At 48.6% G+C, this 17,407-nt stretch overlaps 5 protein-coding genes across 5 annotated transcripts; 2 read left to right on the forward strand and 3 right to left on the reverse strand.

Moving 5' to 3' along the window:
- The first annotated feature begins 1,056 nt into the window (after window positions 1-1,056).
- Window positions 1,057-6,929, forward strand: LOC108088671 (uncharacterized protein CG7065). Its single transcript, XM_017186604.2, has 3 exons — window positions 1,057-1,352; window positions 1,420-3,517; window positions 4,654-6,929. Exons 2-3 carry the CDS (start codon window positions 1,435-1,437, stop codon window positions 6,312-6,314), a joined length of 3,744 nt encoding a protein of 1,247 aa, XP_017042093.1. The 5' UTR covers window positions 1,057-1,352; window positions 1,420-1,434; the 3' UTR covers window positions 6,315-6,929.
- Window positions 6,930-7,161: 232 nt separating this feature from the next.
- Window positions 7,162-7,894, reverse strand: LOC108088672 (frataxin homolog, mitochondrial). The gene is made up of 2 exons (XM_017186605.1): window positions 7,526-7,894; window positions 7,162-7,460 (listed from the first exon to the last, which is right to left on the reverse strand). The coding sequence occupies exons 1-2, from the start codon at window positions 7,832-7,834 to the stop codon at window positions 7,206-7,208; spliced, it is 564 nt and encodes a 187-aa protein (XP_017042094.1). The 5' UTR covers window positions 7,835-7,894; the 3' UTR covers window positions 7,162-7,205.
- Window positions 7,895-8,057: 163 nt separating this feature from the next.
- LOC108088650 (basic proline-rich protein) lies at window positions 8,058-10,824 on the forward strand. Its single transcript, XM_017186577.2, has one exon. It carries the CDS (start codon window positions 8,160-8,162, stop codon window positions 10,506-10,508), a length of 2,349 nt encoding a protein of 782 aa, XP_017042066.1. The 5' UTR covers window positions 8,058-8,159; the 3' UTR covers window positions 10,509-10,824.
- Window positions 10,825-11,964: 1,140 nt separating this feature from the next.
- Window positions 11,965-15,467, reverse strand: LOC108088651 (histone H3.3A). Its single transcript, XM_017186578.2, has 3 exons — window positions 15,354-15,467; window positions 13,059-13,359; window positions 11,965-12,918 (listed from the first exon to the last, which is right to left on the reverse strand). The coding sequence occupies exons 2-3, from the start codon at window positions 13,338-13,340 to the stop codon at window positions 12,790-12,792; spliced, it is 411 nt and encodes a 136-aa protein (XP_017042067.1). The 5' UTR covers window positions 13,341-13,359; window positions 15,354-15,467; the 3' UTR covers window positions 11,965-12,789.
- A 268-nt stretch (window positions 15,468-15,735) lies between these two features.
- LOC108088727 (dolichyl-diphosphooligosaccharide--protein glycosyltransferase 48 kDa subunit) lies at window positions 15,736-17,323 on the reverse strand. Its single transcript, XM_017186676.2, has 2 exons — window positions 17,109-17,323; window positions 15,736-17,018 (listed from the first exon to the last, which is right to left on the reverse strand). Exons 1-2 carry the CDS (start codon window positions 17,248-17,250, stop codon window positions 15,811-15,813), a joined length of 1,350 nt encoding a protein of 449 aa, XP_017042165.1. The 5' UTR covers window positions 17,251-17,323; the 3' UTR covers window positions 15,736-15,810.
- Between the last annotated feature and the right edge of the window lie 84 nt (window positions 17,324-17,407).

The following is a 17,407-nucleotide window of genomic DNA, read 5'->3' on the forward strand; positions in this document are numbered from 1 at the left end:
ACTTCTTGGTAAGCATTACTTTATGGCACCTTTTAAATTTAATTAAAACCTCTACATATTAGTAGCGCATTTTTTAAGGATAAAATGAGATACAATAGTTGGAGATACAGAAGTTACGTAAGTAGAGTTCCGATTTAGGTAGGTTCGACTGTACAGCCTGGGGGTGGGTGGACGTGGGCTCGGTTCGTGGAAATCGCTGAAAATGTGGAAAACCGCGTTCCGTTTGCTGACATTTGTCCTCGGCGACCGGCAAAATGCACATGTGGCCGCTCCCTCGGGGCCCAATGATATTAATGCTGCTGCTGTATCTGTATCTGCTGGAAAATACCTACAGCGAATAAAAAATAATGAACGCGAGCTGGGATTGATTTAAGCCAGCTGCGGAGACTGCATCAAAAACACATCCAGCAACCCAACCATCCCCTCCATAGAACACATCATTCTTGTGCCTTTGTGAAGGCGAGAACAATTTGCACTCGGCCGGATTATGTTTCGGGTGAAAGATAATGACTCTACATATGTAAATATTTATGGGTTCACTCGGAGAAATGGAAGCAAACATATCGCCTGGTTGATGTTTGCACAGAAAATAAACATAAATCTCGATTTTACAGTTACATATATTGTAACGGTTTCATTTGATTTTATGTAAACATTTAATTGTTGCTCTTATTTTTCAAAACAAAATAAGTTGAGTGTGAAAATTGCAGCATGTTTTGCAAATTTAAAAATAATTGAATGAACATTAAAAACCAGTTCACTATACTGTATTATTGTTATACTGACCTTCCTCAATTCAATAAAATATTTAAATAAATATTTAAATATTAATGTTACCAAAACGTTTTCAGATACAAGGCCAATTGTCCTACAGTCACACTGGATTAGCGACCGATACATTGATTTCTTTTCCACTTTGAAGATGTTATTGTAAAGAAAAAGTACAGTTCTTTTTTGTTAAGGTTTTAAGATTTATAATGTTTTTGTTAGTTTATTTTTTTTACTTATATATGAAATAAGCAATTAATCGAAATCATCGCAGGTGGCATGGTCGCCTTTGCCACGCGCGGTCACACTGAAAAGTTGTCTCTACTACAAGCAAGAAAAAAAAAGGGCATCGATTTGGAAACCCAATTTCGCACTAATTAAGTGGAACGAGGGACACAATTAGTTATGTGCTTTAATTAGCATATACTGGCATAGTAAGTAACGCTAACATCGCCGGCGAAAGCCGCAAACCTTTTAAAACCAATAAAGTGAGCGTGAGTGCAAAAGTGTGTTAAACAAGCAACCAAAAGGCTAGCAAAGGAAAAAAAAACAAGACTGCAGGAAAACCGGAAGCGGAATCTGAGGTAAGCACTGAAATTGTTTCGACTTCTGTATAATCGGCGAGTCTTTCGGTGTGATTTCCGTTCGCAGAGTTGGCGAAGGATCATGAGTTTCCTGCCGGGGGAGCCGGTGCCGCCGGGGTTCGAAGAGGACGACGTGTCCCGCACGGCGTTGATCCAAAAGCAGATCGATAGCTACACCGGCGGACCGCTAATCGGCACAGAATACACAATCGAACTGCACGCGGCGGGACAACTGCGTCCCGATTACTTCTGTGTGCTGTGCCAATCCTGCACGGATAGCCGCAGCGTCTTTGTCCACTGGACATCGCTGGCCCATCGCACAAAATACCTGCAGACCCACTTCCACAAGGCCTACGAAGTGCTTCAGAAGCTCAAGCGCACGCCCAACAGCTCTGGCGACCTGGTGATTGCCACAGGCAATCTGGTTAAACTAATTGAGAAGCACTTTGGTCGCTCCCGTCATTTGATGACCGCCTCCGGCGAGGATTTTCGGCGCTTTCGCTCCAGGATCTGCAGTCAAGTGCGCGATAACTTCCATTTCGACGAGTGTGCCGGTCCGGATTTTGCCGAAGAAGCGCATCGGGTTCTCCGCGAACTGAAGCCCGAAGAATCGATTAAAATCAATTTAAAGGTGAACGAGAACGCGGACAACAATAACAAGGACCAGGAAAACGAGAACGTTATCGCCCTGGATGCCATCTCCAGTGATGACGAGAGCTTCGGTCCGTCAAATGCCAGCATTCAGGTGCCAAAGTCGCAGTTGCGTAAAAGGAATCTAGCCGAAGATGCCAGCGGACGTGGCGCCAATCGTTCGCCACCGCCGCCCGGAGGCGTGACCAAGCCCCAGCAGTTGCCCACGCCGAAGGAGCTGTCCATACAGGCGTCCATAATCGCCCAGGAGCGCTACAAGTGGGAGAAGTTCCGCTGCATGTTGGAAATGCAGCTGAAGCAGCTGCGCGACGAAACGGAAACGTACGAATCGAATCCCGAGAAGCATCCCGACTATCCGGACGAGTGGAAACAGTTCTGGAACCGTCGCTACAAGCAGCTGCAGGAGGAGAAGAAGTGCGATCCGAATCTGTACGACTACAAGCCCGAGTGGATTAGCTATTGGAAGGATCGGCGCATCGAGCTCTTCAACATAGCGGTGAACAAAATCAAAAAGGATCTCAAGGAGAAGTTCAAGCTGAGCGACGAGGACGAGGAGAAGACCAAGGAGCTGATGGAGCGCTACAAGATTCGCGTGGCCAGTCCACGAGAAGCGGCGCCTTCCACCAATGCCAACGCCAACTCCAATCGCCGTGGCAAGCAGCAGAACTTCCGGAATAATCGCTCAGCGGGCATTGGATCGGGAGCACCCGAAGCGGTCATCGATATCAGCGATGACGAGGGCTCCAGTCCAGCGCCACCTGGTCGTGGCTACAATCGGCGCACCCACTCCCGTTCGATGTCCCCCAAGCGGGGATCACGTCGTCCTGGGCGACGCTCACGCAGCCGTTCGCCGCGTCGCAATTACCGGCGCGGATCATCGCGCTCTCGCTCGCGTTCGCGCAGCCTGCGTCGCCGATCCCGCTCGCCGGCCTATTATCGCCAGCGCGACCGTCACACCAGTCACGCCTCCCGGGAGCGCGGCATGTCGCCAGGCGGCAGGGATTTCGGGGATCGCCGCAGCCTGGAGCGGGAGCGCTCCAGCGAATACTATCGCAACGAGGGGGGCTATGGTCGCGGTCCGCGCAACTACGACGTGGAGACGTTCCGTGTGATGGACCCGCGCGTCTATCCCGAGTACAATGTGCCCAAGGTGCGTTCGATATCGCCGGCCGTGTCCTCCATCAAGGACAAGGAGCCCTCGGAGCCCGTCGAGGAGGGGCCCCTGACCGTGGTCAGTGTGCTGCGCATGCTGTCCGCCGTCGAGGAGCATTTGGGCAGCCTGGGGCCCAAGGCCCTCAATCTACTTAGCAAGGCACTGGCCATGGAAATGGTCCAGCCGAATGCCGCCGACGATCTGCTGCTGAACGAGGACAACTGCGTGTTCCTCGAGACCACCAAGGAGAAGCTGAAGGGCATACTCATCGCCGAGGTCCTCGACGATCCGCAAAAGGTGCGCGTGGTCAAGAAACTGATCACGAACATCGCGGCCATCATCTTCCAGGTGACCACCAGAGGTAAGTCCGCCATCCTTCCTTCTCGCTCTTTTTCGCGGTTAGAGGTCAGGAGGTAAGTATGTGTGCGCTTCAAACTAACGGAACTTTTCCTTGGAAAGAATACTGTAAGATTTCCAATGCAACTATTTGAATTACTCGCGCGGTGGCTGTTTTTTTTTTATTCCAACACAATTAGTGAAGTTTTAAAGTTCTGTGCCAATGCGTTAGCTGTTTTCAAAGGAAACATCTTTATGTGACGGTGATGAAGATATATTTATTAGATATTCCCCCCTACTTTCGATTACTAACCTCTGCGGTTTTATACTGAAAGATTTATGAAATAAAGTCGAATATGTTTTCCCCAACAATAATTAATTATAATAAACGATCTTTGCGGCTGTGGAAACAGTTCCTCGTTTCTTGTTGATTCTTTCCCACTAAATCGTTAATGAGAGTTGTGAATTAATTGTGCATTTCTTTCTATCCTGGGACAGGTTTCTCAATAGTTAATTATCTGGTTTAATTGAAGGCTTCTCGGTTCGGTTAATTCAACTGAATTGCTGCTTGTTTTCGGCGATTCTTGACAATTTCTCGATTTGATTTTGTGCTTGTGGAGTTGTAACATTTCAAGTGCATTAAACATTACCGAAAATTGGGTTCGGTATTCAAAAGCGTACCTAGTTTAATTAGAGTTAATAAGGTTATCTATCTATCAAAGCAAATAAAAAAAAGAAAACAAAACAGAAAAAGTAGCAATAAGTCTCTCTCAACTAATTGCTTCGAACTTGTAATACTATTTACTACAATTGGGTCGAGTTTAAATTAAGAAAACCCTCGTTAAAATGTAAATAATCGGTATACATGCGTTTTATCCGGTCAGCTTTCCCCTGTTCTTTTGGTGGGTGTGTGAACAAAGTGAGCCAATGAACCGGAAGCACCGGGAGTCCAGTCGCCAGCCACACCGACCAAATAATAAGTATAAATGTAATTTTCGTAGTTCCGTGCGAAGCCGAGAAGGTTTCCCTTCTCTGAAGACCTTCAAGAGAGGTCTGAATATAAAACACAAACACCAACGCCTGTCGATCCTTACTGATTGTTTCTCTTTTGTTTTGGTCCCCCCTTCCGCCATCGCCCCATTCCGTCCCGGAAACCGGAAGATCTAGGTATGCCCGATGTCGCCGAGGCCAAGGTGAAGGCCAATGCCAATCCGGCGCCCATCCAGCTGCCCTTCGATCGCAACGTGGTGGCTCCCAAGTTGGCCAACGCTTTGGTGCTCAAGGGCTACTACGACGTGAGCACCGGCGACATGAACAAGCTGCTCCACCTCCTCGTGCTGCTCGTTCGCCAGGACAAACAGCGCCGCCATCTGGACAAGAACAATGGCCTAACGTTCGATGAAATCCAGAAGAAGCTCGGCCTGCAAAAGGAGACGTCGGACGACAACATGGGCATCGATCTCGACGAACTAATGAAGGAGGTGGAGAACCAACTGATGAACAAGGAGTCGCAGGAGGTGGCCAATTCCGGGGCAGCGGCCATTATTCAACCGGAATCGGTCGGCGGCGCTGGCAGCAACGGCATGGAATCCCTAACCGATTCCGATCTGCAGACCCTGCTGCAGAACTTCAAGTTCCTCTCCAGCGAGGAGCAGGTGCATCTCATCGGGCATCTGCGCAAGCTGGAGGTCCAGGAGCCGTCGCGCGTCGAGCGGCTGCGCAAATATGTGAATCTCGCCGAGCTGAGCGGCGATGGCGAGTCCTGCAGTGACTTCCTCTCGCGCGTCGTCAACATTGGTGGCAGTGGAGTGACGAAGGCGGCGAAGGCGTCGTCGTCGGTGGCGGCGGAGAAGGCTCCCAAATCGATGCTGGCCTCTCTATCGCTTGGCATGGCCTCCATCGCCGGGGGCGGCGGCGCCTCCTCCTCCTCGTCCTCCTCGATGGCGGCCCTCTCCTCGCTGACCAGCCGGCGGCTCAGTCCGGAAAGGGAGCGCGATCGCGACATGTCCAGTCTGCCGATCAACAGGCAGCGACGCAGTGGCGGTGTCCGCAATTCCCCCAGTTTTATGATCGACGACGATGAAGACGAGGACGATGACTACAACTTTGACGATCTGGTGATGAAGGCCTGCGACTCGAATGGCGGCAACGGTGGCGGTGGTAATGGTCCTGCCAAAAAGGCAGCTGGTCCGCCCATTATACCCGTGGCATCGTCCCCAAATGCGCTCACCTTCAAGCCGGCGGCCAACGCGAAGATTTCGCTGAAGGACACCGAGAGCATCATAGCCAATCTGATGGGAACACTGAGTAAGAGCGGAAGTGCCGGGGGATCGAGTGGCTCCTCGGGGCCAAACCGCAGCTTCATGATGAACCAGCATCACCAGCAGCAGCAGCATGCCACGCAGCAGAATCTTGGCTCCAAGCCAGGCCAGCAGGCGCCGGGACCAGGTGGCTATTCCCATGCGGGTTATCCGGCACAGCAGCCGCAGCAGGGACGCAACTTTGCCCCGGACCAGCCGCAGCCACTGATGGGCAACTTAAGCGGCGGACCCGATCACAACCAGTATCAGAATCAGGCGAACTACGGCGGCTATCATCCGTATGCGGGCAACGGTGTGCAGCAGAACTATCCCGGAATGGCGGCCGGTGTTGGACCGGGACAAGGACACGGTCCCGGTGGCTATGGGGGTCCCATTAACCCGTGGGCGAACAATGGACCGCCACAGCCGCCGCAATTCAACCACCAGATGCCCCAGAACTTCATGGGCGCACAGCAGCAGCAGCCGCAGAGCTATAACAACATGTTCGGCGGACGTCACTAGGAGCCAATTAGTCGTAGGTCTTAGGAGTTAAATCACAAAGATTTAAATTAAAAGTAGGAATGAAAACAGAATCCTTTGAAGTGCCGGTGAATGCGCGTATTTGTTAGTTTACAAGTGAAAACCTTTTGTTTTTGTTTTTTTTAGCTCGACACACAAAATAAAGAACTATTTTCTTATGGACTGAAAAATAAAGAGAACAGAACGGATTCAAAAAGCAGCATAATAATAATTTTGTTTAATTACCTAACTATCTTTATAGACAATGAGCTTTGAGCTCCGCACTTTTGAAAATTCTACATTTCGAAACCTTAACGAGTTATGAACTGCATGAAAAGAAACGCGATAGATTCGTATATATATTTTAGTACCCGAAAATGTGACAAATCAAGGAGCTGTTGAACCTTGTGGCTCCAAACAAGTTAATGAATGTGAAATATAAACCAAAACTTTGTAGACATTTGAAATAAAGGTAAATTATTCATTTAACATCCAGCCATTATAACCATCAAAACTAAAACCAACTTTTTAATAAAAAGGAAAACAATCCTAATCCTTCTCGTATATAAATTTAAGTAAAGCTTACAAATAAAAATTACTACTACTACTACGGAGTAACTACTTCAAATTATCATCCGCACCAGAAAATTACAAATTAAGGGAATTAATTATAACAAATCAAATTTTTTATAGTGAAAAATTATCTGAATCATGAAATCACTGCTGAAGGGGTTTTTATAGCGGAAGCCCGTTTAACTACAGTGAAGCCTATTCGTCTGCAGCACTTAATTAATCAAGTGACTCAGTGCTGTAAATCAAGGGAAGACTTCAATAAATATTGCAAATCGAACACTTTAACAGACTTTTTATGATGGAAATTGAGCTAATTCAGGTTCAACTAAAGTAGGGCAGGTGCGAGAAGTCCACGGACTGTGTTGTCAGAATGCCGGGTATCTCCTCCTGCAGCAGTTCGTGCAGCGACTGACCACTGTGCTTGTATATCCACCTTCCCGCCTCCACAGTGCCGACGAAATCGAATCTCTTGGGACCGCTGGTGGGTGAACTGAGCCAGATTTGCTTGTTGGGTGTCTGTCGGTTGATCACATAGGTGCCGTGCTTTTGTCCCAGATTCACGGTGAGCACACCGTCCTAAAGAAACGGAAACCGATCCAGATTAAGCTCAATAGAATGATGTAACAGTGAAAGCAACTCACGCCGTAGGCCACATCGGTGCCTTGGAGCTCCGTGGCATTCTCCGTCAGCTCCTCAAAGTAGTCGCTAAGTGCATCAAGCGTGTCGGAGCAGACTCGCTCGTAGGTGGCACTATCTAAGCTACAATCCGCCTCAATTTGGCTGCTGAATCGTCGCCGGTTTGGACCGGTCAGCTCTAATCGAACCGCATTTGTTAGTGTTGTTTGTGTCCTGGACATCTTTAATTCACTTTGGGACATTGGACGCCTACTAACCAAAGCCAAACATGCTTGTTTGCGACTTACACGTGCGAGCAAACGGTTCGCAAACATTTTCCCAAGTTTACGTTTTGTTTATATCTTACAAATTTCACAACCGCGCTGCCAACTTGGTTGCTGTTATAGATGTAGTATATTTTTGGGATCAAGTGATTTTCCTGAGAAAGCAAAACGTCCACACTGCAGCGCAGCTAGCATGGTATTTTTTAAACTGTAGCACAGTTTCGGGATGAGCTAGTTTTTATTCGTGTTATTTGTGTTTTTACTAAATACGGTCACACCGTTAAAAGCCGACCGACAGAAAATGGCGTCCGCCTGAAAATTGTTGTCTCTCTTTGCTAAAAAAAACGCTTAATCGACCCAACAACAAGGTGAAAAGATGGCCCTGCCCAGCAACTACAAGCAGATAGCCGTTGGCGCTCCGGGACCTGGTCCGGCGACCCCGCTGCAGGGTGTTGTAGGCGGCGGCGGCGGTGGGTCCAGCGGCGGCAGCCGGTCACGTTCAGCCGGCGGCGGCGGTGGAGCCGATCGCAACAAGGACCAGACGCCCATCTTCACGCACAGTAACTACGGCAACCCGGCATTCACCCCGCAGAAGGTGACCAAATCCTCGAGCAGCAAGAACCAAAATGAATCGAGGCTTCCGAAGCCGCCGAAACCGCCGGAGAAGCCAATTCTGCCGTACATGCGATACTCGAAACGCGTGTGGGACAGCGTCAAGGCTCAGCATCCCGAACTGAAGCTCTGGGAGCTGGGCAGAAAGATCGGGGCGATGTGGAAGCTGCTCGGCGAGGACGAGAAGACCGAGTTCATCGACGAATACGAGGCGGAGAAACTGGAGTACGAGAAGTCCCTGAAGGCCTACCATCAGACGCCCGCCTATCAGGCCTACATGTCGGCCAAAAGCAAGGTGAAGACAGACGTCGATATGCACGAGACCCCGTCCCGCGGCGGCGGCAGTAAGTCGCAGCACGAGAGACGCATCGACATCCAGCCGGCCGAGGATGAGGACGACCAAGACGAGGGTTATACCGCCAAGCACATGGCCTATGCCCGCTACCTCAGAAACCATCGGTTGATCAACGAAATATTCTCGGAGGCCGTTGTGCCCGATGTCCGGTCCGTGGTCACGACCACGCGGATGCAGGTGCTCAAGCGCCAGGTGAGTTCACTGACCATGCACCAAACCAAACTGGAAGCGGAGCTGCAGCAGATGGAGGAGAAGTTCGAGGCGAAGAAGCAGCGCATGGTGGAATCAAGTGAGGCGTTCCAGGAGGAGCTGAAGCGCCACTGCAAACCAGCCGTGGACGAGGACACCTTCCAGAAGATGGTGCACCGCATGTACGAGGACATCAAGCGTGATCGCCAGCGATTGGATGAGCCGCCCAGTGCGAATAACTCGACGAATCCTGGTGGCGCTCCAGCTGCTGCTGCTGCTGCTGCAGGCAGTGCTGCAGCAGGACCTGTGACGAGGAGCGAGGAGACGGCCGCCAAGCCGCCTACGCAGCCGGGACAGCCAAGTGCCACGCCCGCTAGCCAAGAAGCACCAACGACGCCGGCAACAGCAACTCCACCTGCCAAGGAAACACCGCCAGTTGTGAAGCCACCCACTGCCAATCCCGCTCCAAACGCCACGCCCAACACCACGCCTGCGCCACCGGTGCACGTCCATGAGACGGCCAGCAAAACGGATCCCGAGCCCATGGACATTGAGCCGCCACCGAAGCCCTCGGTGCCGCCGCCGCCCATAAAGCCGGAGAAGCTGGAGATGGCCGCTGCCCTGCCGCCGCAGTCAACGCTCGTGGAGCCACCAAAATCGGAGCCCGCCAAGGTGCTGGCCCAGCCCGGCAAGGTGCCCACACCAGTTCCGACGCCCACGCCGCCGCCCGAGGTGATTCCAGTGGTCGGATCGGCAGCTCCTCCTGCGACGACAGCGACTGCAGCTGCGGCTGCGGCCGCGGCAACAACAACGGCGACGACACCCACGCCACCACCGGTGCAACAGCAACAGCAGCAGCAGGTGCCGCTGCCGCAACAACAGGGAGCACCAGCTCCGCCGCCAGGTATGCCCCAGATGCATCCACATCCCGGCCATCCGCCGCCGGGACACTCGCTGATGCCACCGCACATGGGACCGCATCAACCGCCGCCCGGAATGCCGGGCTTGCCGCCACCGCCGCCGCACACAGGTTACGCCAACTACGGCGGACCGCCGCATGGACCACCGCCCGGTCCGCCCGGAGGACCCGCCAGGCCGTACTACCAGCCGCAGTACGGTGGTCATCCCACACCGCAGCCCTACTACGCGCCCTTCTCGCCGTATCAGCAGTCCTACGGCCCGCCTCCCGGCTCGCATTACATGTCCCCGCGTCCGCCGCCGCCGCAGCATAATGGCAATCCGGGACATCCGTATGCACCCGAACACGGCAGCAATCCGCCGCCACCGCAACAGCAGCAGCAGCAGCAACAACAACAACCGCCGCCGGGTCACCTGCATGGAGAGCCCACAGGAGGGGGACCAGGAGGACCTAATCCCGGTGCAGCCGGACCACCAGCAGCAGCGGCCGGAGCAGGAGGCTATCCCACTGCCGGGCCAGGAGCGGGACCTGGAGCACCGCCGGCAGCAGGAGGAGCACCGCTGGGCGAGGCAGCTGTGTCCGGAGGAGCTGCACCACCGCCAACGGCGACTGGCAAACATCCCGAGGCGGAAAAACATGAGGCGGATTGAGAAGGAGGCGGAGCCCTCCAGACCTCCAGCTCCAACTAGCTTAAGTCCCTAACTTATACATACATGAATTGATCCCTGTGTTGTAAAATAGCTGTCCCCCGTTTTGAAACTACTCGACTTGCTCGCTGTACACCGAAATGCCCTTTGCTCTGATCGCTGTTTGAGCTCTCCCATCAACTCCATTCGTAATTAAGTTTAAAATCCATTTTTTTTTCTTACGGCCCGATTTTAATATTTTAATTGAGTGTCACATTATAAAGTGTAATGCTAAATATACGAGTAAAATAAATGTACGTTTATATGTAAATTAAGCAAATTGGCTGATTGTTCAAGACTTCTGACTTCACGGGGCTCAATTTGATTGCTAAATGGAAACCTGGTGGGTACCAATTAAACCATAATATGATTGCTTGTGATTGGTAGAGTAAAATTTAGGTAATTCAGAATAAAAAATAAACTTCAGTTGAATGCTTCGAATAAAAACGCCCCTATGCTTTTATTTTACCCTTATTGGGTCTTGCTCCCCAAAACCGTCGGTAGGTGGCGCCTTCCGACGACAGCCTTGAAAAGCAAAACAAAAACCAAACGGGCTAAGCCAAAGCCACCCACACACATACAGATGCAGCCAGCCAAACTTACACAAACACACCTTTGAGACGCACACATATGTAGAAGCGCCGAGATTATCACACGTAAACAAAGCGAATGACGTTTGCTTTTGACTTTTGGAGCCAACTGTACTATCACCGCCTTCTCCCCCTTCGATCCATCTCTCTCCAACAATCTATTTCTATCCCGCTTTCACACAAAATAAAACAATTTGTTGGTGTTGGGTTTTTTGGTTTCTTCTACAGAAAAAACCGTTTATTTTGTTTTTTTTTTTTTGCTGATGTTTCCAGTTATTTTTGCTGTTGCTGTCACTGTTTTTCGTTATTTTTGTTTCATTTTAAAGGGGTTTGTTTGTTTTGTTTATTGGTTCTTGTAAGCTACAATACGATATAGACACACAAATATAGTCCGATTTGTTTAAATGTTTAATGTGAAACTAGTTATCGACACCAATTTACAAGTATTTATGAATATTCTTTTTATGGGCGTTTAGAATTGATTATTTTGCATGTGTTTCAACTACATATAAATATTGAGAAATATTTAATGCTTTGCTTTGTTTTGTTTCGGTTATGTTATTATTCAATACTCTTCCAAATCTATAGATGTGATTACCATCGAATAACTTGATTGCTGAATCATCTTTATATCTTTTCCATCTTTTCTCCTCCTCTTCATCTTGCGCCTAAACGTATAAAATGCATGTAAATCTAAAATCTTACATAATCAACTAACTCTGTCACGCCCATCCCTTCGTTATTGTATATATAAACTTTTATATATAATGCTTTGTATGTGATTTGCAGTAACGGAAGGTGAACAAAATAAAGAGTATTAATGTCTAGTGTTTTCGTTTTCTATATAGATATATATTTTATGTATATATTTATATAAGTAAGTGTAAAGTTAAGTGTACTCAATTCGGTCTTCGGTGTTATATGTGGATACCATTTTCATATGTTTAAAAGGTCTGGCGCTTTCAGTTGTGATCGACTGACGGTCCATGTTCCTCGACGCCTTTCCGAAGATCCGGGAAATACCGACCAATCAGTCCGCCGCCGTCTGTCCGCCTTGCCACGCCCCGCTGGCGTTGAGTTGGCCGCAATCTCCAGGGTCGCGAGTCCCGGCAGCCAGATGGTGAGCCTCCTCCAAAATAATAAAAAGGAAACAGGCGCCTTAAAGACCACGGATCCCTGGAAATCACGGCCCACCAGCAGGGCAAATGTTGGAGTTGGTGGTGGCGGATCTTGCAGAGGGACAGGCGAAGACAGCTGACCGGCGGACTCCACTCCTTTTCAAAAGGTGGATTCGTAGTCGGTCGGGAGGTACGCAGTCCACAAACGATCCAAACTTCAGCGCAGACGAGAAAAAAAAACTTAATAACTAATATATAATAGTAATAATAAGAATTACAAATATTTTGTATTAGCGTTACAGTAATGTGTGTTTTTGTTTTGTGGTGTGTTTCGTGTCGGCATTCTGGCAGATCGCCGACTGTTGAACAGAAGATTGATGGTAAATGTATATATGCAAATATGAATGATAGACTGGACCGTTGGTGTTGCTCCACTGGCTCCTTTCCCTTAACAAAACGTGGTAAATCAGAATGGTGTGTTTGGGGATGGACAGTGATGATCCTGCTGCTGCTGTTCTTGACTGCCGCTGATTCAGCTTAAGCACGCTCGCCACGGATGCGGCGCGCCAACTGGATGTCCTTGGGCATTATTGTCACGCGCTTGGCGTGGATGGCGCACAAGTTGGTGTCTTCGAAGAGACCCACCAGATACGCCTCAGAAGCTTCCTGTGAGTCGAAAAAAATAATACAAGTTAGGGAGAAAATTAGTAATTTACTGAAACCTCTTTCCCTTCCTGGTAATGAGCTTTTATGACCATAAGTATGATAAATACAAAATTCCCCCAAAGAATCATATTCCATCTTACCTGCAGAGCACCGATGGCCGCCGATTGGAAACGCAAATCGGTCTTGAAATCCTGGGCGATTTCACGAACCAGCCGCTGGAAGGGCAACTTGCGGATGAGCAACTCGGTCGACTTCTGGTAACGACGGATCTCACGAAGAGCCACAGTACCGGGACGATAACGATGGGGCTTCTTCACTCCGCCGGTGGAGGGCGCCGATTTACGAGCCGCCTTGGTGGCCAGCTGCTTACGGGGAGCCTTTCCTCCAGTCGACTTACGGGCGGTCTGCTTGGTACGGGCCATTTTAACTCTTTATTCTTAACTGAAATTATAAAAAAAGAATTATTAGTCGAGTTGCATTAATCGATTTTTATCAGCTCAAAAATAACGGTTTATTTAGCGTAACCCCTTCTTGTTTTTATAAGGATTAATAGTAGTATATACACACAATATCAAATGCAGTTTAAGAACAGCACTACAATTCAAAACTTTGACAAATCTTTCACTTCTGCTAACAACAATTTATCGAAGCTGTAAACTTTAAGACTTTTACTAACTGTATTTCCCACTTGTAGTGACAAAAAAACTGCGATCCTTTCCAGGTGGGAAACAAAGCTCGACTGCAGAAAACTTTTCACGCAGGCACTTTGACCTTTTCGGTTGGCACAGGCGCAGTGCAGCGGCTTGCAGGAAGGTGCAACCGGCCAGAATACACAGGATATAGACCGATTTGTACCGGGTGGATATAGCGGGGAGCCAAAGTTAGACCGATGCACAGCGCCGAAGCGCTGGCGGCCAACTGAAGACCATCCGAGATTCGCGGTCACAACGAAGACGAGGGTTGAATGTGAATTTTGTCGAGACAGCTGCCCCTGCTTTTCCTCGTTTCCCCCCAACTATTTTTTTTTCTTCTGGGAACTTAAGGCACTCGAGAAACTTCCACTTGAGTGGGAAAGAAAAAAAAAATCGTGTCTTGGCTGCACACACTCAGAAAAAATGAAGCCAATATTTACATTTTGCATGTCATCAAGACCATTATTATTCAATTGAGATGATTTATACATGAATCATTAGTGAGTTACTATAATTTATTTTGTTATACTACGAAGACATCAGATTTTTTTAAATTTCTTTCAGAGTGTGTTTAAAATTATGTATAGTAATTATTATATTCAAGAAATAATTCCCTGAACTGACAGTGTTTGGTTCCCCCATTTTCCACGACTATTAGAAGACTGTATTAAATACTGTGTAGACTTTTCCCGCTGTGCTTGAGATTCACGATGGAGTGGCACTTGAAATCTTATTTCTTTTCTTTGCGAGCACACAACGTGAGTCGCTGTTTTTTGTGTTCCCCTTCTTTTTGTGTACAGCCCTCTTGAATATTTTTTGCGTTTTATGCGGAATCAATCAAGTTGAAGTAATGAGTTGTAGTTTCCAATTTACTACTTATTGTGCAGGCAGGAGGAATGGAAAATATATTTAAGAAAAGGAAAAATCCCGTAGCGCCAAAAGAGTAAACATAAACAAAAAAGGAAAGGAAGGCAAGCGGTAAAAACTTGGCGCGCATTAAAACGCGGCAAGTTAAAGGGAGATAGACATACGCCACATTCGCATTAGAAAGAGAGAAACGGTGTTGTGTTCACAAAACAGTTAATTGCGTCGTTTCTCCGCTAGCATGCATGCGTACGTGTGTCTGTGACAGCTGCACATCCCGAAGACAATAAAACAAAAACAATTATGCAATAATGTGGGGAAGAAGGAAGAGAAGGGGTGGGAAGAAGCCCCACTGCGCATGACAAGCGCAGACATGCACATTTGCATTGCCGAAATGCTGTGCGTGATGGTATACACACACACTATTGTGGGGGCCACTTGAAAAATAAATAAATTACTTCTGTTTACGCCAGCATAAATACGATTATTCATACTTTTTGGCGCCAATTTTCAAGCAACCCTTTTCGTTGCCAATTTCATTTGCGGCTGCAATGCCGCTGCAACTTTTTTTTTATTTGTTACTACTCTCCTGCGTGGCGGCCATTTTGGAACAAGCAGCGCAGCACAACTACAATAATGCAACCGTCGTGCGAATACGAGACCTCTCACAACTTCGTGCATTTGTGTGTATCCACCAGCGAAAATACCCGTGTGTGTGTGCGGGGAAAAATAGGGCTCCGCTGGACGGCCGGCGGAGCCCCAAAAACAGACGAAAAATTTAACTCTCATTGGGAACACAAAAAAAAACTGTAACTTTCACACCAACAACAACCTGAACATGAATTCCAGAACAGATATTAAAACTATACAGTCACTCACCGTTTAACACAACAGAAAATTGTTATTTTCACAAAAAATTAGATTTTCACACGAGAACGAACGGTTCGGACGAAAGAAAATTTCACAATGATTAGAGTAACCAAACCGTAAACGCTAAATGCCCAAAAATACTAAAACCTTGTTTTCCCTAATTTTGCCGCTCAGTCTTTTCAGCCAAACAAAATATTGGTTCGAGCCAAGGATCGACCGGGTTTTCTCATAGTTAGTGAAGTCTTAAACCATAAATAGAAGTACCTATTGTACCTAGAATTATTTTAAGCAACAAATTAAAAAGACAATTAATTATGTTTTAATTGGAAAATTTATTAACTGACTGTAAAAAATAATTTTCTAAATGTATCCAAAATAAAATACATTTGCATTAAGAATACTAAAATGTTCGGGTGATTTATTTTAGTTATTTGTGTATTACATTTGAGGTGAATGAATCAGCAGACTACTGTGACTTCTTGTCCTCCCTGGCTGGCCTGCCCACGGGCTCGTCCTTGAAGTGGAGGAACACAAACGAGAAGACAAACACGCCGATCATCATGGAGAAGGCGCTGGTGTAGTAGGGGAAGGCGCTTGGGATGAAGCGCTCGTATTGTGTGTGCTCCAGCGGACGCACCGACACCTGAGTGGTGCTGTACAGGTGCGTGTAGCCAACGCGATCGTAGTCCACCTTAAACTGGTAGACGCCATAGACGTCGGGTATCTTGAACTTGGCCTCGTAGGCGCCCGACTTTGTCTGCTTCAGATAGGTGCGCACGAAGGGATCGATGCGAACGAACTCCAGCTGAATGTCGCTGGCCTTGAAGGCGCGCCACTCGCCCTGCACCAGTTCCTCAATTCCAATGGTGTAGACGACTGGATCGGTGATGGTGTAGGCCTGATCCGGCGGCAGGAGCTCGCCCTCCTTGTGGTGCTGCACGGATGCCACACGCAGACGGCCAGTCTCGCCAAATACCCACTGGCTGATGGACTCGGCGACATCGCGATTGCCGGCCAGCTTGTGGAACACACCGCTCTGGGCGTACTGTACCGCGGTGGTGAAGCTCTCGTCGGAGAAGAAGAGCAGCGAACCGGAGAAGACCACTCGTGCATTGTTCCTAGCCTGCAGGGCGGCAATCAGCAGTGTTCCACGACCCACCGCATGTGGATAGTCTGAGACACTGGCCTCGGGATTGTAGCTATAGGCAGTGCTCTCGGCGGTCAAAAGTTTCAGCACCAGCGGGTTCTCCTTGTCGGCAATGAGTCCAGTGCCTCGATAAAGCAGAGGAGCTGCATCCGCCTGCCGATTGGCCTTGCCCACAATCGTGTCTGCCTGAATAAGGTTCTTTGCAGAAGTCAGGATGGTAGTGTGCTCGCCCGCATCACTGACATCGTAGTGAAGATGATCGATGACCGCAGCATTCTCCTCGTCCAGCTCGAAACCGCACTCGGAGGCGAACTCGCGCAGTGCATCGCCAGATTTCTCGCTGCCCGCAACCAAAACGTTGCCGCCATCGTCAACGAACTGGGCCAAACGCTCCACACTGACATCGCCTCCGAACTCTTCCACACTTGGTGCGAAAATGATGACGTTCTTGTACAGATATTCACCATATTTGGACAGAAGCAGGCTGGAGTCATCCGCTAGCTTGTACGTCAGCTTAAAGCCTCGATCTGCGTTGGTGATAAACAAAAGCCATTTATAAGCCAAACAATTTTTTTTTTGTCCACGTCAGAGGTTAGCCGGCATTTCATTTCACTCACCCTGCAGCGATTTGAAGAAGATCGAGTGAGTTTCACGAATGGCCAGGTTGTCCAGCAGGACCAAGGTGTTTGCGTCCGTTTCGAGGACTGCCTGGCAGTGAGCGATCGCCAGGAGGGCAACTAGAACGGCCTTCCAGATCATTTTCTTTAATTTTCCGGCTTTTCTTCAACTTAAAAAAAATGACTGACTGTTAGAGCTGGAGCAAAAACCGATAATTATTCGATATTCTCACGGTATGGGTGCGACCATATACTAAAATATACCAAACATACGAGAAAAAACATAAGCCCTAAATAAG

Source organism: Drosophila ficusphila, unplaced genomic scaffold (assembly GCF_018152265.1).
Source record: "Drosophila ficusphila isolate 14025-0441.05 unplaced genomic scaffold, ASM1815226v1 contig_198, whole genome shotgun sequence".
Lineage (NCBI taxonomy): Eukaryota > Metazoa > Arthropoda > Insecta > Diptera > Drosophilidae > Drosophila > Drosophila ficusphila.